This window comes from Venturia canescens, chromosome 7 (genome assembly GCF_019457755.1).
Source record: "Venturia canescens isolate UGA chromosome 7, ASM1945775v1, whole genome shotgun sequence".
NCBI lineage: Eukaryota > Metazoa > Arthropoda > Insecta > Hymenoptera > Ichneumonidae > Venturia > Venturia canescens.
Genome location: NC_057427.1, coordinates 11,875,018 through 11,896,051, shown reverse-complemented (window position 1 = coordinate 11,896,051; position 21,034 = coordinate 11,875,018). Strand labels below are relative to the sequence as shown.

General features: G+C 42.3%; 1 protein-coding gene across 1 annotated transcript; it reads left to right on the top strand.

Moving 5' to 3' along the window:
- Positions 1-173: 173 nt before the first annotated feature.
- On the top strand, positions 174-19,820 carry Arl4 (ADP ribosylation factor-like 4). Its single transcript, XM_043424984.1, has 4 exons — positions 174-655; positions 15,273-15,896; positions 16,192-16,407; positions 16,914-19,820. Exons 2-4 carry the CDS (start codon positions 15,683-15,685, stop codon positions 17,108-17,110), a joined length of 627 nt encoding a protein of 208 aa, XP_043280919.1. The 5' UTR covers positions 174-655; positions 15,273-15,682; the 3' UTR covers positions 17,111-19,820.
- The last annotated feature ends 1,214 nt before the right edge of the window (positions 19,821-21,034 follow it).

Genomic DNA, 21,034 nt, shown 5'->3' with positions numbered 1-21,034 from the left:
TTCAGCCGCGAGCGAAAATTGCGGTGATTTTTTTTATCGTGGGTCTCGTCGTCGTCGCCGAGTGAGCGAGAACGAGCAATAAAAACCGGAAATATCCGAGTGAATCCGAGCGCGCTGCTCGTGTGGTAAAACTCGAGCCCACCGTTCAGTGTTCAGTGTTCAGTTCAGTAGTCTCGCTGCCTCGGTGTGCGGTGCATCGGTATACGCTTCGGGCGATCCGTTGTCCCGTTCGTCGTCGAGGACACCGTGAAACCCGGCCTATAAATTTCGCGTCTCCAATATTATCCTCGACCCTTAAAAAGAAGGAAAAAAAGGTGCCGAACCTTTTCGAAGAAGCTGAAGATCTTCGTGTGAATTGTTCAAAAAATCAATCCAAAAAAGTCAGAAGAAACACCGATATACTTGGTCGGTGTATCGCATTTTTGGAGGTACACACAGTGTCAAAAAATCTCCTTCTAACAACAAAAAAAGTTCGAAAGATTATTTCATTCGTGAAGAGAAACGAATATTAGAACAATCGAATAGCGGGTGTCAGAATAAGAATATATCGGTGCGCGGGTGCGTTATCAGTGTCGATCTTGTAATTGTTCGATGTATACATGTTTGGATTCAATACCCAATTGGATATTCAGGATTTTTGACAGCGCTACTCATGGTAAGGCATATCAAAGTGAACGTCTACGAAGCACAATATTACAAACAATAACAATGGTATTGTCGAAAATAAAAAAATCAGTAGCACACTGTTCTCAGCATGGGAATAAAGACACAAGTAGGTTTGTTAGCCCATGGTGTTGGTGCGTATGAATAACCGCGTCGTATTATGTAACGAGAGAAAAGAGATTTCTCCGGAAAGACAGCGCAGAGCGTCGATTTTTTGTTTTGTTTCATTTTTTCGCCAACTGTGAACAGAAATCCAATGCATTTCTTCACGAGTTTGACTACAATGGCTCCAATTGTATGTTTACGTCCATACATTAGGGACTTCCTACTTAGTGACTATCAGCCTATTTATACAGAAAATTCACCGTGAAATTAGCCAGTTTTTTTTCCACATGACTCTGTCATTGTTTCGGGAGTCAGGAATCTACGGTTCCGTGAAGTTCTTCAAACACATGCCTCGGCAACCTGTTCAAAAATCCAAAATAATGGAACGCATGATAAAAATCTACTTGCTACATCCAACTTTGTGTTTCCCGTTTGAGGTCATCCTGAAACCGAATTTCTCCGGGAATCTTCTAGTAACGATAAAAAACACGAAATTTCATTTCCATTCGAATTTCGAGTCGAGTCTAAAAGGTCAGGTATTCCGGGTCGGCCCTCGTCATTAGAATGTTTATTTTACAACTGAAATTCCGCCGGTCTGTTCACATCTTTTCTCTTTGTACGTGAGAAAGTGAAAATAAATGTCGAATAATGAGTCAGGATTGCTTTTATAATGAAAAAATCTATACGAGAACGCAGGACTACTCGAAGTCTGCGTTTTTATCTCAAGTTTTTCTCTCGATACGTAATGGGACGGAAAACATTTTGAGTAAGTAGGTTAAGGGGGCGGACAGATTTTTATGACTCTCCGGAAATTTCGAAACATTTCGTGATCCAGTTGACATCTCCGTGTATTTGTGCGCGGCCCCGCACATCCGTCCAAGTCGAATGTCGCAATAATTGTAGTTTTTAACTGAGATAACACGGAATAGCCGAATCCAATGACGGCGAGGAGAGCACGTTACCGTTACGAGAGGACGGAGAAATAAAATAAAGGAAAAAAAACCGAGTCTGCTGGTGTTCTGGTGCATACGTGCTCGAGCCCATGCCCCGTGTTCGCGCTCCCGCAATTAATCTCGAGCTTCTTTACGGGGTACGAGCATCGTCACCGTTTCAAATGAAAAAATCTTATCGCTCCCCGAAAGTTCCAAGTTTTTTAAGAATATTCGAAGCAGAAATGTTGGTGCTTCGCGGCCAGAAATCTTCTTGTCAAAAAATCGAATTTCCAATATTCATTAATTTTTTGTTTTATGCCGAAGATTTTTTCGACGGCTCTCGGTGTTCGGTGGGATCGTAATTACATTCCAGAATTCTTGCCCCTGTTGTGACAAAGTTAAACGATGCGGCAAGTGTTACTCATCGTCTCTTTTGGCTTCGAAAACATTTTTTTATCTCCACTCGATCGAGAAAGAGAAGACTCGATGATTCGTCATCCAATAGCTTCGTAGATACACAAACCACGCTCTTCGCCGCTTGTTTATAAAAGCGCACACGTAGATCCGTATACATTTATATCTCGTTTAATCAAAGAGAACAAAAAGAAACATTTCCGAGTGCGAAGCTTATTCGTGTCGACGGAGCGTCGAACCGAGGCGACGACAATCTCAATTTCGTTACTTGACAATTTTCTCAACTCCTTCGACACTTTTCATAATCTCAATAAACAATTAGAATTATGATCCCGTGAATTTGGAACAAACTACCGAGGCAAACGTCTCAAATATTGATTTTTTTTCGTCACGTCAAACTCGATCGTGTCGAATTATTTTATCGCACGTTCTTCGTCTCTCGTTGTCTACGTTTTCCGAGCCACGTGTCCCTCAACGATCGAATCGACGCTGTCTCGTATCAGAAACTAAATTAATGCGCGAACGACGGAGGTTCGACAAAAACGGGCTCGTCAATGAACGATTTCCTCCTCCGACGAGCCCCGTATCGCGAGAGCTCTTGCAAAAAGTTCTGAAAAAAGTGGTCTTTTCTCTCCTCGCCGAGTGACATGGAGCGGAGGAGACAGAAAGATGCGTGAAGCGAGTCGACGAGGAGACGAGACGATAAAGAGTTTCTGCCTGGCAACGAGATCATTGCGCTGTGCGATCCCGTCGTTCGGCGGCGAACAGCTGATCGCCCGATGCGCGCTTTCCGTTCGTTCCCGCAGCTCCGTTGCCATATGCCCGCCTCGACTCGCGCCGATTTTCATCTCCCGCCCTCTGCACCTCCTTTTCGGCCGTTCCACTCTCTTCGGCCGGCTTTTTCTTCATTTTTGTCAACATTTTCTCCTCCCTTCCTCCCCCCGGCCGCTCGCCTCGCTCCTCCTCTGTTTTCTTTCCTTCTCCCTCCCTCTTCGTCGCCGGCTCGTGCCGCATCATTTCCACAACAATTCCGTGTGTTTTTTCCCCTCCCCGAGGCGCGTATCGCAGCAGCTATCGTCGCAGAGGCTCGCGTCCAACTTAATAATTTGTGTCCCCTCGGTGAATAGAGCGTTGTTTTCGCGAGGAGAAACAAGCTCTTTATTCTGGTTCGAGGAAAAAAAGGCGAGTGAAAAGTCGAGCGTCCTGGACGAAAGGAGATAATTAATCGATCGCCGGTTTTTTCGGAGATCAAACAAGCGTTTTCTCGGCTCGAAGACTCACCATTTCCCCCTCGCTCTCTTTTCGTTATTTTTATTGTTTTTCGTCTCCGCGTAAACACACGTTCGTGTCAGGGCACAAAGAAAAATGTGCCTCGTGACGAGAAGCCGGCGGGCGCGCGTCAGTTTTTGCTCGAGGCTAAGAATAGAGTGGGAGAAACTCCCGGCATGAAATTATGCCTGGTTTATCTCGCTCGCGCGCTTCTCCTCCCCTTTATTCCTGAAATAGATTTTCATTTGTTTGCACGATTTAAAGCCTTTCCAGCCTCCGAGAGTTTACGCTCTCTTGGCTTCCACTTTCCGAATTTTCGGGATACATTTCTGTCGAGTTTCATAATTTTCGGATGCCCCGAGCGCACGGTTAATTATTGATGTTTCAAACTCCCACACCAACCCTACCCAGCATCTGTTTTATGTTCGTAGACAAAATGAAGGAGGAACGAGATAACTGCTGCCGTATATTCCGAGGTTCTTAGACCGCGCTCACTCAATCAATATCGATAAAAACGTTTGCCCATGAAATAATCGAATTTCCCGTGTCAAGTGCCAGGACACGAGGATCTTTGTTTTGAAATTCATTTCCCCAGTGACACGATGACAGTGGCGCCACCGTTCGGGCCTCGATTACGAAACAAGAGTGCCAATCACTGTCCAATCTTTTGTAAGGACTTCGGACATGCGCAACGCGCCCAGTCGATAGGCTACCAAAGAATATGTCGCGTGTCTTACACCCTCCCCGTCATATTTTTTCACTCTCATCGCGTCGAGTTATTTGACGAGTTTGTGACATCTCTCCAGACCGGAGACTCCAGCGATCTTTATGTGAGAGCCTTCAACTCGCACGATTTTCTCTCTCTCTCTCTCGCGCCCTCGCGGCTGGTCGCGAGATCCAATTAGGATCGACCGAATCGCACAGCGCAGCGGGACGAGTAACATTTAACTAATTTTGATCCGTGGGGCGTTTCGCAGTGAACGCTGCGTTCGGACTTTCCACAAGATTAGACGCACGGTCAAAATGCTACGCGGAATAAAATCGAGGCTTTTGACGGGGAAAATAGAAAATGCATTTTAGAATTTTTCTGAGATTAGGCGAACAATTGAAGAATGGATGCGGTGAGAAAAAAAATGTTTCTCGAACGAATTCCCATTCGGTTCAAGCGAAATGTGGTGGATTCAACACTGCTTTTTGATGAATTAAATAAATCGTTTGCCACTTCGCAACAATGTTGTTGAACCCCCAATTTTCGTTGAACAACGTCAACGGAATTTTTTTAAATCGACAAGCTTTTTCGTCATCGAACTTTTGAAGGAACCTTCAACTACTTAAATTTGAATCGAGTCGAAAGAAACTTTGTCATTTTTCAAACCATTCGGACGTTCATGCTCAGAGGCCACGAAAACGGGATGAAAATGAAAATTTCAATGAAAACTTTGGAAGATCGTCAAATAATTGTCGACTGAATACCGCTGACAAGAACTTTTATAATTTCCAATGAGAGTTGTCGAACCGAACGTTGCCAGGAGATTCGCCTATCGATTACCGAGCGGGAGTTCATTCTGACTAGATTCTGGCTGCGTTAGCTGGGAACAAACCTAATAAAATTACAGGAGCCTGCGTCAACGCAGGTTTTCGACTAATTTTTCTTGATTCCCACCAAAAAATCGTGGTTGGCGGACTGATAACTAAAAAACTATTTATCCGATCCATACGAAATTTATACCACTTATTTATTATACCAACAGCTTGGGCCTGGGCGAAGGATTTGTAGAAATTTTGATTTAAATAAAAATGGCGACAGTTTTAACAAAAAATTCATTTTTCGCGCGCCAAATTTTCGGTTTTTTGTTACAATTTTTTCTCTCCAACAAAATACGAAATCCTTCGTCCAGGCCCTAGCTATTATTGTACTAAATAAGTGTTATAAACTTCGTGTCGATCGGATTCATAGTTTTTTAGCAGTCGTGTCCACCGCAAAGGTATTTAAAAAAAAAAAGACGATTCTGAGATAAACGCGTTCGAAGATTCGAGTATTGGACGACCGCGCGCACCGAGCTTTATGAAATTTCGTGAGAATATTCTTCAGACATTGTACTTGAAGAATAATAAAAAAAATCGATTTTTCCGCCCGTCACAAGTGCACATAAGGCCTTAAACTTGACGTGGCATCGCCCATACGCGGCTTTGGCTCATTTATATCGTCACGAATCGTACGTATCTACATGCAAATGTATTTCGTACGTAGATGAACACGCACGTGTGCCTCTTGGCTTATGTACGTCGCTGCTACACATACAAAGGTCGAGTTACCCACGAGATGCGTGTTTCGAGTTCTCGGTAGCTTCGGACAACGGGACATTATGCTGTTGGTGCATTCGAAGTAAATATACGTAGGTTGTGACGGAGGCAGCTGTTGCGAATGAGATCCATTCTGCGGTGGCAGCAGAACTCGCAGATTTTTCCAACTTCTTCGATATTCAACATTTTTTAATTCTATTCATCGACGAAGAATTTTATTTTTCATTGATTTTTTCTCTCCTTTTTGACGTTCCGTTTCTCCTCGATATTCTTGACGGATTTCGAGGCCGCAGAAGCTTTCTAGTTTCCACGAGTCCTTCGAGAATCGAATGAAGAACTTCCGGAAATTTCGATCATGTCAAAATGTGGAGCTTATCATTAAAATATAAATATAAACATTAATAAATAAATTTATAATAAAAATAAATACTTGATATTGAAATGATAAAATTATTGTAGATAAAAAATGAATAAACATTAATTACACACAAAATAAATGTCAAGTATATTAAAAAATAATAATTGATGAAAATACATTCATAATAATTAGCTATAATAAATATTTAATACCTAAAGTTACAAATTTTCAATATTTTATCAAATTTTAGTTTCACAAGTTAAAACAATATTTGTTTTTAATGAAAAAAATGTTATTTAAAATCATTCGTGACGAAGCAGAAAAAAATTGACGAAGCACAGTGTCCATGGAAAATGAGAATAAAAGCTCAGCTGGACAGGGCTTTTGCCATTTGACGTTTCCAGGATTCTATTTATAATATTAAAGCCTCGCGCAGAGGAGATTCTAGTACGGATGATTCTCGCTGGGCAAACAGGTCGATACACTTTGATCACCGATACGTGAACGTTCCTATCGGTACATCATCGTTTCAATAAAGCTTCGCGCCGCTCCCCCCCCCCCCCCCCCCCCCCCCCCCCTTTCGCTTCTCCATCGATTTCATTCGCTCGACGAATATCACTGTATTTTTATGATATATAAATATGGAGGATTGTTATTGCTCGAGCGAGACGCTAACACAGCTGTATGTAGTTCATGGCTTATGGATGCGATCTCGAAGGAATAATGTGCCTGGCACGTGGCCATTCGCCCTTCGGTTACTATTATTGGTTCGCCAGTAGTGGGTTGCTCGAGGGCGAGGGCGCATTAAATCCAAAAAGATTCACCGGTGCTAGGAAACCCGTAAATTCGAGGCTATTCGCGACGCGGTATCGTTCGAGTACGATGCTGACGTTTACAACGTCGGAGTCCAACGAAATTATGTAAAAAAGCCTTCAACGATTCCAGTAATTCTCCAATTTCGTTCCCTCTCGAATTTGCAATTCGTAGTTTTTCAAGCTGCACCGATGCTTCGTGAAGTAAAAATTGAGTGAATTAAAAATGCTTTTTTCCTCCACTCCGTTGGACTCCAACGCTGCAAACTTCAGCGCCGTAACGATTGTTTTGTCACTGGGCAGCTGCGTAAACGGTGTAAATAATTGGAGAAGTTGATTTTCATCTGCGCCGTTGCTCTCGATGAGGCAACAACGTTTTTGTACTCGAAAGCAATTTCGTCCCGACTCCAAGCTTGCGCGTGTGCGCTTGTTCGTTCTAATTTGTGCTGTCAACGTCGGGGCGTCCTGCCATCAATCTGGCACCGCTGCGGCACGGCTCGGGGATGCCGGAAGTGAGAAAACTGGGCCGCGGAGGGCTCAATGTGTCAAATAACCAAATCGTCGAACGGTCGATACCTCGAAATTTTAATAGTTGTCATATCAGATTGGAGAAAAATAAGTAACTCGAAATCCTTATTTGCGATCTACCATTTGGCAGATTACACGTTTAAGGAGGGTGGATCACGAAATCAAAATAATCGGAATTTGATCAAATTTCGTCATAACAATCTCTGGCATCGAGCATACAAATACAATTTTTTTCACATTCTTTAACCACATGGTTATCTAATAATTGAGCGTTTAATCCAAGTTCTTGTGCACGGGATGTATAACTTGTGTAAACTCTGTGCTTATACACGTGAGCTTTAGTGTTCAATTACTCGAGAGCTGTACAGAAGAAAAATCTTTAAAAATTTATATCGTCTTATATTTTTTTAAAGAATACATTTACCAAATTTTATGAAATTCTTATCATTTTCAAATTCTTAATATTCATAGTTTAGCATGGCAACGTTGTATCGTCGCGATCCACCCTCCTTAATCGAATATTTCTCCATTGAATTCGTATTTACCCGAAAATATATATTTCGATAGCTTTCATTTCGGATGCAATTTTAACAAGTCATACGAATATCATAAGTTCATATTTTCGAATTCAAAATAAAGTTGCTTTATAGACAGACCAGATAATAGAATAGGAAAAAATCGAAAGTGAATTTTTCGAGGCTATAAAATTTGTTTATGCAGAATAGCGATGGCTTGGAAATGCGAAAGTCAAATGACGATGTTTGAAATTGGAGGTCACCGGTCTGAGTAGGTGAGTGAGTGAGACGCGTCTGTTTTGAGCTCCGCTGCATTTATTTATTTTGATCGTTCGACTTGCTAACACTTCGAGTGACAGTCGAATTTTCTGAAAGTCGATATTTTAGTCGTCGTTCTGTGGGCGATTGTTACATTATATTTTCTATGTAAACGTCCTTCGAGCCTTGAAGCTTCTGCTTTATTTATTTTCGACGCTCAAAGCTCTGGTCGAATCGACTTGTCTCCAAATAATCGTTCCAAGTTTGTAAACTCGAGAGATTTAAGCTCTTTGAAATTTGAGTAATTCCAACATTTAATCCCCGCCCGGCTGGAGGTGGACGAAGATTAATTGGGAATCGAGTGGAACGCGAGAAAGCTTGAATTTCATAGAATATTCGATCGAGAAAAAACTTCGGTGTTCTCGGCAGAGTCTGTAACAGTGTCAGCGCGCTCTCGTTCGCCCAACGAATTTTCCAGTTTTGCACACTCGACCCATCAATAATGCAGCCCTGACTTTATTCCCCGAGCAATTCGCTCTCGTTCTGCGTTAGCAAAGCCTGCGAACACGCAGTCATCGACGGCGAGGGGTGCGCGGGCGGGCGCGTATGCCGAAAGTTTATTTCGGCGTCATTTGTTAAGAGGGAATATTGCCGTGCCAATTTTCGTGGGGACGCGTAACACTTTCCACCGAGATATCGAGTCTACGCGCGAAGAGGAACAAGGACGGGCGCCCGAGAGACGATTTAACCCCGCCGGGGGCTCTCCTCCCAGTCAGAAGGGCGGAACACTTGCTCACTGGTGTGAACTTGACCTCATTTCGCTCTTCGGACCTCCTTTTATTTGCATACCTTTGCATATAGAGCAATAAACTATTTTATTACGCACTCTCAATACTAGAAATACGAGTTCCTTACTTCGATTGCTTACCAACAGTGTCCAACGCGTCCGGCGTGTGCTCATCGGCATATAACGGTGTGCTGCGCCCCCCCCCCCCCCCCCCCCGCGCGAGAGAGACTCGACACGCTTATCTACGCGCCGTAAACCGTATAAAAACTTGACGAATAATGCTGTAATTAGCTCCATCGCCTAACGGTTCGACTCGCTGTATATCGGGCTAATAATCATTGCGTAATTGCGATCCATCGAAGGATTCGATCCCGTGCAGTATCATTAGAGTCTACGCGTCAAAATTCCCTCTTCCTCGGCTCCAGTCGGCTCGCGATACATCCGCGAGTGTTGGAAATTCGTTGGATCTCGTGTCCGCGTCGTGTTGGACGTTTGGTAACGCGCGATAAACGTTCGAGCCGATTCCGCGGCTGAGTTTATGTCCTGGGACAATAAAGCGTGGGGGGAAAAAAGCTTGGGACGAGTACATTGATGGTCCCTTGATTTCTGATGTCATAAAAAAGGCCATGAAAAAAAATGACGAACCCTGCTGAAAATTACTTGAACACAAGAATTGAGAAAATGTTTAGAAATCGGGAAGAAAAATGATATTGAAATGAAAATCTAAAGCGTAAATAAAGGTGATAAATATTGGAGGTTTTATCGCCACTTGAGGTGCGCTCTCTTCGGATAATGTCGTTGGAGGATCGATTTTTTATAGACTGCGCGGATGTTTCTGAGTATTGATTTTTATGTATCGATTCCACGCATCTTTTTTATCTCCGTTTTACGTATTTTTATACACGATTTTGTAGGCTTCTGATTTGTTGATTTTCTCATCAATTTTTACCCCGCTCAATTCCGTTTTTCGTTTACTTTTGCTAATTGGCCAAAGAGAATTGTTTTGAGAGGAACTTTCTGGAGATAAAATACCGCACAATGGCCCCGTGGAAAAGTTTAAATTGCCTCGCGATCATGACTCCGAACTACGAGAATCTTTTATAGATCGAATCGACAACTTGCTCCCTCGAACTTTAAAGAGTTCGTGCAGGCGCGAGCCAACGCGCGGGGACCTACTTTTGTTCCGGCTTCGCGTACTCAACGCGACCACATGCGCTTCTCCATCTTCTTTTCACACTGACTTTTGTCCTCGTTTTATCGTACTTTTGCCTCACGCCTGTGCTGCATCTTTCGCGGCCACCGAATTCACGCGGATTTCAGTCCCATTAGCGCACTCGTTTCGGCTCATGCGTTTTTCATTATTTTTACTTTTTTAATTTATTATTATTATTATTATTATTATTATTATTATTATTATTATTATTATGAATAAATAGTAATCATATTAATCAATATTTTATATTTATTTTAATTAATTGATCAATATTTTGTTTTATTAATTAAGGACTGGGTAACGTCTAATCGGTGGAAAAAGGCCCAATTTTAAGGATTTTTTTAGACCCTACAGGTAGTAGCAAATCAATTTTATTGATTGTGACATCATATTACAATGTGTGAACAATATTTCTGGAATTTTGAACATTAGTAAATAACTCGATGCTAGCAAATCTTCAGAGGCATCTTCAGAAAAAAGTTATCCATCGGTTAAGGTAATTTCTGTACTGCATGCTAGTCAAACGAGCGCTAAATTTTAAAAACGCTTTTAGACCAAGTTTAACGTACCGATTAAATGTATTGTTAGTGGATTTGTATTACAGCATATCTTGTTTAGATGTAAAAATATTAAAAACGCTAGTTTTGCAAAACCGTCAACTGACAAACACAAATTTCCACGCCGACACATTTTCACTGGTATTTTTCAAAGAATCATCTGCGTTTTTTGATCGATTTTATTGCAACAAGTCTCATTTTGTTCGTCAACTGGTCCTCTGTCAATCATGACGCTGAAGTTTCCAACGTTGGAGTCCAACGAAATGATTGAAAAAAACTCTCCAATAATTCCAGTATTTTGTTCCCTGCCAAATTTGCGATTCGTAGTTTTTCAAGCTGCACCAACGATTCGTGAAATAAAAAATTGGTGAATTAACAACGTTTTTTTCGTTCATTTCGTTGGACTCCAACGTTGGAAACTTCAGCGTCGTTGTCAATCCACCTGGTAGTTGTTTTTTTAACTTGATCGTTTCACCGTTGCAGCTAATTGTTCATTAAGTGAAAAAACTTTTTCATTCATAATTTTTGAAGGAATGAGTTTAAAGGAAAATCTACGCGGTGAATTCGTAGAGGATCAGTTGAGGCACGAAATGAGACTTGGTGCAATAAAATCGGTTAAAAAATACAGATGATTATTTGAAAAATAGCTGTGAAAGTGTGTCATCATGGAAATTTGCATCTATCGGTTGATAGTTTTACAAAACTATCATTTTAAATATTTTTTCACCTTAAAAAAATACGCTTGAATACATATCTACTGACAATAAGTTTAATCGGTACGTTGAACTTGGTCTAAAAGCGTTTTGAAAATTAAGCACTCATTTGACAAGCATGCAGTACAGGAGTTACCTCAACAGTATAAATCGAAAGCCTCTCGACCGAAATTTGGCATTGTACTTCCTCACACAATTGGCCAGGTATCTACGAGAAGATTTTTATTTTTTTTCGATTTTTTGCATTTTTTGTGACACTCGGAAGTGAAAACACTGACTTTCGTCTAAAAAATGAACCTATTTTTTATTGTAAAATGAATAATTATGAAAAATTGGAAAAAAGCTCTCGCAGATACCTGGTCAATTGTGTAGGGAAGGAAATTTCAGAAGGGATCGGTCGAGTGGATTTCGATTTACACTGTTCATCGGTGGACAACTTTATTCCAAAGTGCCTCTGCGCTGCCATCGAGAGTTTATTGTTGATATTCGAGTTTTAAAAATTGTGGAAATTTTCTTCATATATTGTACTACGACGTCGCAATCAATAAAATAAATTTGTATTATCTGCAGCGTCTAAAAAAATTCTTGAACCTTTTTTTCACCGAATTGAGCTTACCCCGCCCTTGAGAGTATGGATCAGTCACCTAACCTCACATTTGTACGCACCGACTGACCCACGCTCTTGATGCTATTAATGAATTAATAACGATTCATTATTCGTCAATTTATGAGCCTAAATTAGGGTGAAATTCTAAATAAAAGGGAGAAAAATGACAAAACGTTTTTGAGTTCATAGTCCATTCGTGTTCGAAGACAATCCTTGGCTCATGAGCACGCTCCGAGTGAATTTTTTATCCCAGAGTAGCGTGAGCAACGGTCGTTTCTCGTGGGCCCTGCGCCATGAGTGAAATGTCACGAGTTCGATCTTCCGAATAATTTATCCTTCAAAAGTCTCCTCAAACAATATATTTTTAAAGCAAAATTTCTATTTTACCAATAAAAATGTGCAATTGAGCGACGACACCAACTTTTTCGTCGTTTTCCAAGTATTCGGTGACCCCTCGGCCCGCGAGAAACGATTCGACTCGCGTCCGGGACGCCGAGCCTAAGATTTCTTTAATCTCGAAAGAACTCGCCGCACATTCACGGTGAAGATCGAAGGACACCGCGGGCAAGAGTTGAGAACGGATTTTCTGGCGTGTTGCCAAGATCGATCGCGGTCTCCGGGATCCGTTGGGGCTCGAATTGCCAACGAGAGACTTTGAAAACGTAAATATTGAGTTGTACATCGACGGAGTTGCTCGGAGGATGAGAGATGAACGATTTAAACGAAATTCGAGGTTGGCCGAGAGGCGAGGAGAGTCGCAGCAAGAGAAATCTGGCGCTGTAGGTCGTGCCTGTGTGCGCGTGTGTGTGTTGAATATGTGTCAGGTGTGTCCCACCTTCCACGAGCGTCACTTACTCCTCGACGACGATGTACGCCGCGAGGACTCTTTTCTATAATAATTCTAAGCGATATCTAACCGCTGTATTCGCGCTGTGCCCGCGACCGCGATCGAGCCAAGTGCGTTTGATCGATGGAAGAGAAATCTCTCGGTTTCGCAACGCTTGGATCGAGAGAATGGAAATTAAATATAAAAAATCATGAGCATGACGCTGAAGTTTGTGACGTTGGAGCCGGACGAAACGATGTCAAAAAAAGCCTCCCCCAATAATTCCAGTGATTCCTCGAGCTGCAGCGATGCTCGTCAAATCAAAAATTGGCGAATGACGAATCTTATTTTCCTTCACTTCGTCGGACTCGAACGTTGCGAACTTGAGCGTCCGGTGCGGGGACCGCGAGCGTTGAAATTCGCAGAATTTCCAAAACTTCTTCTCCCTTTTATAATTTTCGTGTCCAGAGCCTGCGACTCTGAGAATGACGCTGAAGTTTGCAACGTTGGAGTCCAACGAAATGATCCAAAAAAACTCTCGAATAATTCCAGTAAATCTCCAATTTTGTTACCTGCCGAATTTGCAATTCGCTATTTTTCAACCCACATCAATGATTCGTCGAATAGAAAAATGATTAATTATCAATCTTATTTTCGATCATTTCGTTGGACTCCAACGTTGGAAACTTCAGCGTCACCCTGCCGATATTTCCCGAGGATTCTCCATATTCCACCGCGCTCGATAATCAATAAAATATTAAAATATATGTAATTGAGAGAGTTTCGTGCTCGCGGAGGTTTCATAATTTTATTCTATAACGATTTCGTGCTGATAATTGACCGATCGAATGAAACGCTGTTTCGAACGCGCGAGTACATTTCGAACAGTTCTGTCATAGAGATTGTGAATGCGGCTGCCCGGAGGAGGGGGGCGAGGACGAGCGGGGTGAAAAAACGGCGGAGGTATTCGGTGAGAGTGACGAGGAGAGCGGATGGCCCACTGCCCGGCGAGCTCAACCAGCCGCGCGATCCTGCATCCCTGAAAGATCGAACGTTGTTCTTCTCTCGCTCTCCCGTGTAGCCGGCTAAACGGGGGAGAGGAAAAAACAATGCGCGAAAAGATCGAGAGAGGGAGGGAGAGGAACACGTGGAGGGAGCGAGACAGCCGAGCTCGTATGAAAAGAATGAAAGAGAGGAAAATGCTGCTGGGACAAACGATCTCTCTCGCCTACATGTATCGAGCGCACGAACATTCTCTCTACGCGAGGGCACGACGCGATGCATCACATTTCGTTATTACTGTGTACGTTCTTGCCGCTGTATATTCGCGCTCGCGCTCGTTTCTCTCCGCGTGTATCTCTCGAGAATATATCGGCGGTCCATGCTGTTGCGATATCCTGCATCCCGCTCTCTTGTCGTCGACGCTTCGGAATCTCGTCCCACATAATAATGTCGAACGGAGGGCGAGAGAGAGAGAGAGAGAGAGAGAGAGAGAGAGAGAGAGCACCTGCTCGGACGTGATGCAGCGAAACTCGTGTGGCATGAAGCAGAGCTGCGGAGCGATACATTTGGCACCTGCTCGCCAAGATTTATCCCGGCAATGAGTTTCGGAACGGTGCTGGACCATCTCGGAGCTCCTGCTGGCTAGAAAATTACGGTCGGGACTCGATTTTCTTGGGAGGAGTTTTGAAATCAATGGCTTTTGTAAAAATCAATTTTTATCGGGAGCTTTTGTCGGGATTTTTTCCGTGGCAATAAAAATCGCGGAATCTCGATCCGCGCGGTGCCGCAACCGCCTTCAGGCTCACCGAAAACCTTCTCCGAACCGCGAAATCGCTCTTCGCGGATTATAAGAGGGATGGAAATAGGCGCAAGGGCCTCGACGCAGGTAAAAAGGGCTTCTTCCCAGTCCTTTCGCCCGGGAGATCCTCTTAGCTTTTACGCGCCTCTGCCTCGCACGGCCAACTTAGAAGCTATCGATCCAGTCGAGAATCTCCTCCCGCATTCATTTTTCTCTGTACCGACCTGGACCCTTCGAACGACAAAGGGCCTGGAGTGTGCGAGTTTGGTCGAGTTCTCGCTGCACTTCTCCCCGTCTGCGTTTTCGAAATCCCAAAAATCATGATAATTTGAAAAAACTAAGGTTACGAAAGACGTGAATTTTTGTTGCACTTTTTCAATGTCAAAATGCCGAGAGGACGATTAAAAATTCCAGGATTTTGACACCGGCACGAGCTCCCGACCACGAATATTAATTCGAATGAGTTTTTCCCACGAATAATCACGCGTAACGACCATTTCTGAAAAGCCATTTCGCAAAACTCGGTTACTCAGAATATCGAATAACTTGTTTGCTAAAGCGACAGCGTTCGCGAAGAGCAACGATGCATTACTTTTGTTTCTGTTTGCAGGCAGCCCGCGGTCGGAGTGACGTCAATAAAAGTTGGACGAATGTGAAATAAATAAAGGGACAGAGAGCGAAAAAAGACTGGAAGCACACAAAGGCCGGGGCCGAACGTCGTAACGAGCTGAATCGAGAGAGCGGAGCAAGAGAAAAATAAAAGGAGCGGAGAAGCGAGGAGAAGAAAAGGCAGCGAGGATGAAACCGTGGGGGCTCTAGATGCGTGGCAAAGAGAAGAAAACGAGATAGGCGAAAGCCCGGTCTCGTCTTACTGTCGAAAAAGGGAGAGAAAAGCAAGCAGTTGGCGAGGAGAGGGCCGGAGGAGGAAAGAAAAATAGGATATCGAAGAAAAGCACAGAGCGAGAAAGAGAGGGAGAGGAAGAAAGTGAAAAAAAATAAAAACGGCAGTGGAAGGAAGGAATGGGTGCCGGGATGGGTAGGAACGGTACGAGCGGCGGTGGTTTGCTCGAGGCACTACCCACGGGTACACCGCTCCACGTTGCAATGCTCGGCCTCGACAGTGCTGGAAAAACAACTGCACTCTATCGTCTAAAATTTGATCAATATCTCAACACGGTGCCCACCATTGGCTTCAATTGCGAGAGAGTTCGCGGCGGTATTGGAAAAGCCAAAGGTTAGTTGTACATTCATCGATTTGTCCGTCCCCTCGTCGTTATTCGTGTGATTTTTATGTGCTTACATTCGTTTTATGGTGTTTTATGATCCTCCTTTTTTTAAACGCGTCAAGAAAAACACTTTTATTCGTTGAAATCTTGAATTTTCTAATGGTCGATAGATTTTTAAAGAAGTTTGTTTATTTTTGGGGATTTTTATGCACCCGTTAACATACGAATCACATTTGATACACGCGTAGTTTCAAATGACACACGAATCCGTCCCAATGCTCAATTCTCTTTGGCTAATACCAGGCGTCAGCTTTCTCGTCTGGGACGTGGGTGGACAGGAAAAGCTTCGACCTCTTTGGAAATCTTACACGAGATGCACCGACGGCATCATTTTTGTCGTCGATTCTTGTGACGCTGAGAGACTCGAAGAAGCTAAAATGGAGCTAACGAGGACCGCGAGAAGTCCTGACAATGCTGGAGTCCCGATACTCATACTCGCCAACAAACAGGATCTTCCCGGTAAATATTCATTATTTTTTTTCCTTTCGTTCACTGCTACTCGTAAAAGCTACGAGTGCTCTTTCCATCGCGACCTCCAATCCCGGGACTTGACATGAAAAAATGAATAAAAGACAAAGTCGACTTGCAATTTTCATGTTTGAATCACTTTTTTGTCGCAAACATTATTTTATCATTGCAATCGTGAATTGCGATTCTTGGAATTTCATTATTTTTTCGAATAAATTGTTCAACAAAATCGTTAGTCCCGCCGTCGTCGTGTTTTGATAATTATTTTATTGCAGCGAGCTCTTGATTTCCCTGAAGAAATAAACTAAATTTTTGGCAAATCCCCAGTGCTCTGATTTTGTTGAATTGAAATTCCTTTTATTCGAAAATTTGATATTTTTATGAATAAATAGTCGAGGCAACTTCCTTTAAATTTTCAATTTTGTTACGTTTTGTTTGTTTTAATTGAAAAATCATCAACTGTCTTTTTCATGTTTGATTTTTGGATAATTTTTCAGGTGCGAAAGAGGTTGGTGAGCTGGAGAAGCATTTGGGTGTTTTGGAATTGGCAGGATCGCCTGGAACGTCGTGTATAAGAGTACAGCCGGCGTGTGCGATAACCGGTGAGGGTTTGCACGAGGGTCTCGACACGCTTTATCAATTGATCCTTAAGCGACGTAAATTGGCCAAGTTGAATCGTAAGAGGGCGAGGTAGGCCCGGGCCTCGGAGGACTGCACATGCGTCTTCTGATATTGCCCAACGAGCACGACGACGACGACGACGACGAGAACGACGAGAACGGCGATAAAAACGACGACGGATGCCTTAACGTCGTCAGCGCCGGGAGTCGAGAGCTCGAGGCGCGTTGTACGCGGCAACGAAAAAAAACACGAGACCAATCTCACATTCGTGGTCGATCCCGCGAGCGCAGCGGCCACTTTGCGGGATATTCATCGAGACTCAAGACTGAATCACGACCAAGAAGAAAAACGCGTTACTTTTGATCCGAAACTCGATTAAAATGAAGGAGAAACACAAACGAAACGGGAATTTTATGGTTTTTTCGATTTTCTTTTATAAAACACGACCAAAAAACAAATCGTTGAGTTTAACCAAAAATTATATTGCGACGAAAATGTCTTGAATTTTCATTTTTAGTGACACTTTTCATTCGATCGTCGTCAAGGTACCAACGCGAAGATTCTTTCTCGCATTGTCCCGAGAGAAAGAGGCACTTTCGTCAATTGTCTTCGACATGCGACCTTCTTTTTTCATAATATATATATATATTCATTTCAATGTATTTACAAAGCTATGTATATATATTGTGAAAAAAAAAACAGGAAAGGATCGCTTCCAGAGCCCTCTTACGCTTAACTTATCACAGAGACAATCCGCTTTCTCGGGCTCTATGAAATTACCATCGTCGCACACTTATTGCGCTGTGCGAATCCCAAGTTTTTTGCGCGTCAACTCGCGCACAATGAGAGTCTCTCTATTCAGTGGCTGTAACAGGCTCAAAAAGACATTCTTAAGAAGGAAAAACTCGTGGGAGGAATAAGGGAAAAAAGTTAAAATGAAGGTGCGTGGCTGAAGAATTTCAAAGAGTGCTCTAATTTTCTCCGAACTTCTTGCTTTAGAATTGAAGCGGCTTGTACACTTTCCGTGCCCCAAACAAGGTGCTCGTGTTGATTTTTCGACTCTATCCCCATGGAAATTCAGTGGGTTTTTCGATATTTTTCAAATTTAATACTTTCGTTCGTTGCTTTTGTTTTATGAACGATTCTCATGTTACTTGAGTCCTTCGAGGGTAAAGTGAAAAAATAAAGAAGAAAGTTCGTGCACGTTTGTATTCTCGAGCAGTGAGAACATTTAGTCCAAATGAGAGATTTGTCCCCAAGGGTTTAATCGCCAAAGACAACGATTTAGACGTACCAAGGACTCGTGAGAAATATTCTCCCGTCCCTCTTCGGTATTCCTGTGAGGTGCAAAAGAATTGTACATGTTTCTCTCTTGTGTAACGTCTTTCTTGCCTGTCTCTCTCTCTCTCTCTCTCTCGCTCGCTCACCGTTTCTACATCTCCGATTCCCCATCACTGTCGTAGTTCTCTGTTACCAGCTCACCCAGCAATTGCGTACTCGTGCCTATCCATTTTTTACACCTTTTATATCTTGCTGCATAATACTATATGCTGTATAAAAAGATTTACTACTCTCGCAAGCGAGAGAGGGAAAGCGCGAGTGCGAGAGAGAGAGAGGGGGGCCCCTAAAGAAAAAAGCGACGACTCCAATGTAGCGTTGAGATTAGAGAGCGAGTATTTGTAACGTATGATTGTTGTGTGAGCGAAACAGCGGGAAGGGTGTGGAAAAAAACGTAAAGGGGGGAAAACAGAGCCACGAGTAGCGACGTCGTCGTAAGAAAATGTGTCTCTGAGATTTTTATTCCAACATGCAAACACAGTGAACGTGTTGTTATTTATTTCGCGTGAGTTCCTTGGATTATCACCCTCCCAAAACCAGGATTGAATATTTTCTTCCAGTTCCTCCAATCCTCAGAACAATAACCATCGAAATACTATTTTTTCGTCGTCTCATATATAAAAAAAAACAAACAAAGCGACAACGGTGTTTTGCGCGCTCAATTTTTCGTCGTGGACTCATCGACCGAACGATTTCGTTCGCAACTTCGAAACAAATGATTCAAGAGTTCGCGTACTTGGGACAAATGTGCGTTGACGAGTGTAACGAGTGATTTATGCTAGTCGATCGGACAGTTCGGTAAACGATGAATACAACACAAAATACCTATAGCAAATATATATACAAATCTTATAAATATAAAGAAACAAAAATATGTATATAGCGTCGTCGGGAGAGGAGGAAAAAAGGCGTGATCGAGTGAGCGGAAGTGTGTAAATAGCGGATGAGCCGAGCAATCGGCTCGTATCAAAGCTCGGTCGATATTTTTTCGTCTTTACTTTGTTTTCTAGAAATACTTAATAATTGTGCTCAGTGGCTCCGAGCTCGGCTATTCCAAATGAGATAATTGTTAAATTCTTCGTTTCGTCTCGTTCGACGTTTGTTGTTAGAGAGCTTTTAAAACACCCTAAAAAAAATCGTTATGAGAAAATAGAGAGTGTAATATTAAATGATACTTGTAACAGGGAATGAAAATCCGCTCGAAATGTGTCAATGTGCTGCGGGAAAATTTCGAAAAGAGATAATCTCACTTGTAATCAGATCGAGTCACGAGCCACTTACCAGTTTCAAATAGTCGAACACATAATTGTTGTTTTTTATATCAACTTGTCGTTCGAGGAGAACACAAAACTCTATATTATAATCTTAACGACCTTGCCCTTGTTGTGTTTTTTCTATTACATATATATATAAACATAAATATATATATAAATATATAAATACAATCACGAATATTTTATCTCGCGCTTCGATCAAAACCCAGATTAAACACCTATTTATATACGCGTAAAACATTACATACTTGGTAGTATCTCATCATCATTATTACTGTCATTTTTATTATTATCATTATTATTGTTGTTATTATTGTAAAAAAAGACCTTTAGGGTACGTGTATCATGGAGATGATCGATTGAGAGGAATCATTGATTCGTGTAGTCGTGAGAGCGACGATGGAACGTTTGAAAATATGATCGATGCTCTCGCTTGTTAAAGTCTCCGGAAATGAAACGAAAAAACAAGTATAAAAACAAAACAGCTGACTTCCCATTCGTCGTATTTCATCATCTAGTGTAGATTGTTCATGAATTTTTCGCCTCTGATGAAAGGAAAGGAGAATAATATTAAATGTGTCATTTTATTGGTATGTCGAGAACGAGACACTTTTATGCTTCGCGTGCTCTTGCAAGGATGAAACTTTCGAATCGAGGGGGGAGGGGAGGGGGGGGGCTACTTTCAACGGGACGTTGAACGTACAATTCGGGTTTTTTTGGATATTTTTTAAAAATAAATCCAATTGCGTTATGTTTACAAAAAAAAAAGGTTTTTATTCGGCCTCATAATCCGGCTTCCCGACCCTCGAAATACTTGAATTAATTTGATTCACTCGTTTCGTCAATCTCATCGCATTTTCATTATTGAGTTTTATTTTGTTGTATTTATAACTTGTGCTGTACGATTCGAATCCTTATTTTACGCTAGGACGAACTCACTGCACAATAAACGAACTTCCGGCTCGCTTGGATTCAATACGCAATGACGATAAAATACGTTTCCGGTGGTTCTCACCGCGAAAGGGCCGCTCGGAAATATATCAGTTGGAACGAGGCTATGTAGGAGGACGTGGAATTATTAAAATTGCTATTTAATTTGTGCAATGGAGATCAATGACCTCGGGGAAATGACACTCCCCTTTGCTTTGAAAATAAAACGTTTTTCAGGCATTTCGAATCCCTTCATTCTGGGATTCGAATTATTCGAGTCATTTTTCTCGAGCCTCAAATTTTTTTGCCTTCGTTTGTCTTGTTTGTCTGCTGTTCCTTTCCTCAGACAAGACTGAAAACAGCGCTGGAAAACGAATTTAAACATTTGAATTGTCGAGGTGAAAGAGGAGCGACAAGTGGGCTGTTCTGTGGGCGATTCGGGTGATTCTTTGTAA